At 45.9% G+C, this 1,382-nt stretch overlaps 1 protein-coding gene across 1 annotated transcript; it reads left to right on the forward strand.

The window, feature by feature from the left end:
• Nucleotides 1-169: 169 nt before the first annotated feature.
• On the forward strand, nucleotides 170-1,378 carry LOC119191752 (tyrosine-protein phosphatase Lar-like; the record flags this gene model as incomplete). Its single annotated transcript, XM_037445619.1, has 1 exon — nucleotides 170-1,378. A coding segment is annotated over exon 1 (1,122 nt), but the record flags the coding sequence as incomplete, so codon positions are not given.
• Between the last annotated feature and the right edge of the window lie 4 nt (nucleotides 1,379-1,382).

Raw genomic sequence — 1,382 nt, forward strand, 5'->3', positions numbered from 1 at the left:
CAGTTCCTAACAGATGATTTGATAAAGAATAATATGAGAACAGATGATGAAAATGCACCTTATATTGCTGCGAAGTTTTACAAAGAAATATATTATACACTTTCCATCTCCGGTAACGACGAAATGTATGAAGGATTTTTGAATCGAAAATTGAATCTGAATAAAAGGTACGAGAGTGTTCGTGAGGGCTGTCGTGGATACTCCTCAAAAGCATCTCTATACGTCCAGTCCGTTCTCGGAATATTTATCTTTAGACATGCGCGAGGCACCACCTGGTGAAGAACCCAGCAGACCTGATCCGAAAGACATAAATGGAGACCCCGAAATACGAATCGAAGAAAATAGAAAGGAAGCTGGCATGCTTTGGGTAATAGGACCGATCATAGCCGCTTTAATGCTGTCTTTGTGTTTGATAGTAATGTTTATAATGAAGAGAAGAAGACAACCTTGCAAGACGCCTGACCAGGCCGCGGTGACACGGCCGTTAATGTCAGCTGATGTTGGCTTCGGAGCTCCGTCCGATCCAGTAGAAATGAGACGACTCAACTTCCAAACACCAGCCATGATATCTCATCCTCCTATACCAATATCCGAACTCTGTGACCATATCGAAAGGCTAAAAGCGAACGACAATTTGAAATTCTCTCAGGAATACGAAAGTATTGAACCCGGACAGCAATTCACGTGGGACCATTCGAACATGGACGTTAACAAACCGAAAAATCGATACGCAAATGTGATTGCTTACGACCACAGTCGCGTAATACTGCAACCTATCGATGGAATTCTTGGCAGTGACTATATCAACGCAAATTACTGTGATGGCTATCGAAAACACAATGCCTACGTCGCGACGCAAGGTCCGTTGCAGGAAACATTCGCCGATTTCTGGAGAATGTGTTGGGAACTGCGCACGTCTACGATAGTGATGATGACTAAATTAGAGGAAAGAACACGTATCAAATGTGACCAGTATTGGCCCAGTCGCGGTAGTGAAACGTATGGCATGATGACGGTGACCATCGCAGAGGTTCAAGAGCTTTCTACTTATTGCATTCGCACGTTCCAAGTGACGAGAAATGGTGGCGCGGAACGTCGGGAAATCAAACAATTGCAGTTCACGGCTTGGCCTGACCACGGTGTACCGGACCATCCAGCGCCATTCCTACAATTCTTGAGACGAGTGCGAGCTCTGAATCCCCCTGACGCAGGTCCTTTGGTAGTGCATTGCTCGGCGGGTGTCGGTCGTACTGGCTGCTTCATCGTTATCGACTCTATGCTTGAGAGAGCACGACACGAGCGTACTGTCGACATTTACGGCCACGTGACATGTTTGCGAGCCCAACGCAACTACATGGTACAAACCGAAGATCAATACATAT

The sequence above is a fragment of the Manduca sexta genome, unplaced genomic scaffold, assembly GCF_014839805.1.
Source record: "Manduca sexta isolate Smith_Timp_Sample1 unplaced genomic scaffold, JHU_Msex_v1.0 HiC_scaffold_1886, whole genome shotgun sequence".
In the NCBI taxonomy this organism is placed as follows: Eukaryota; Metazoa; Arthropoda; class Insecta; order Lepidoptera; family Sphingidae; genus Manduca; species Manduca sexta.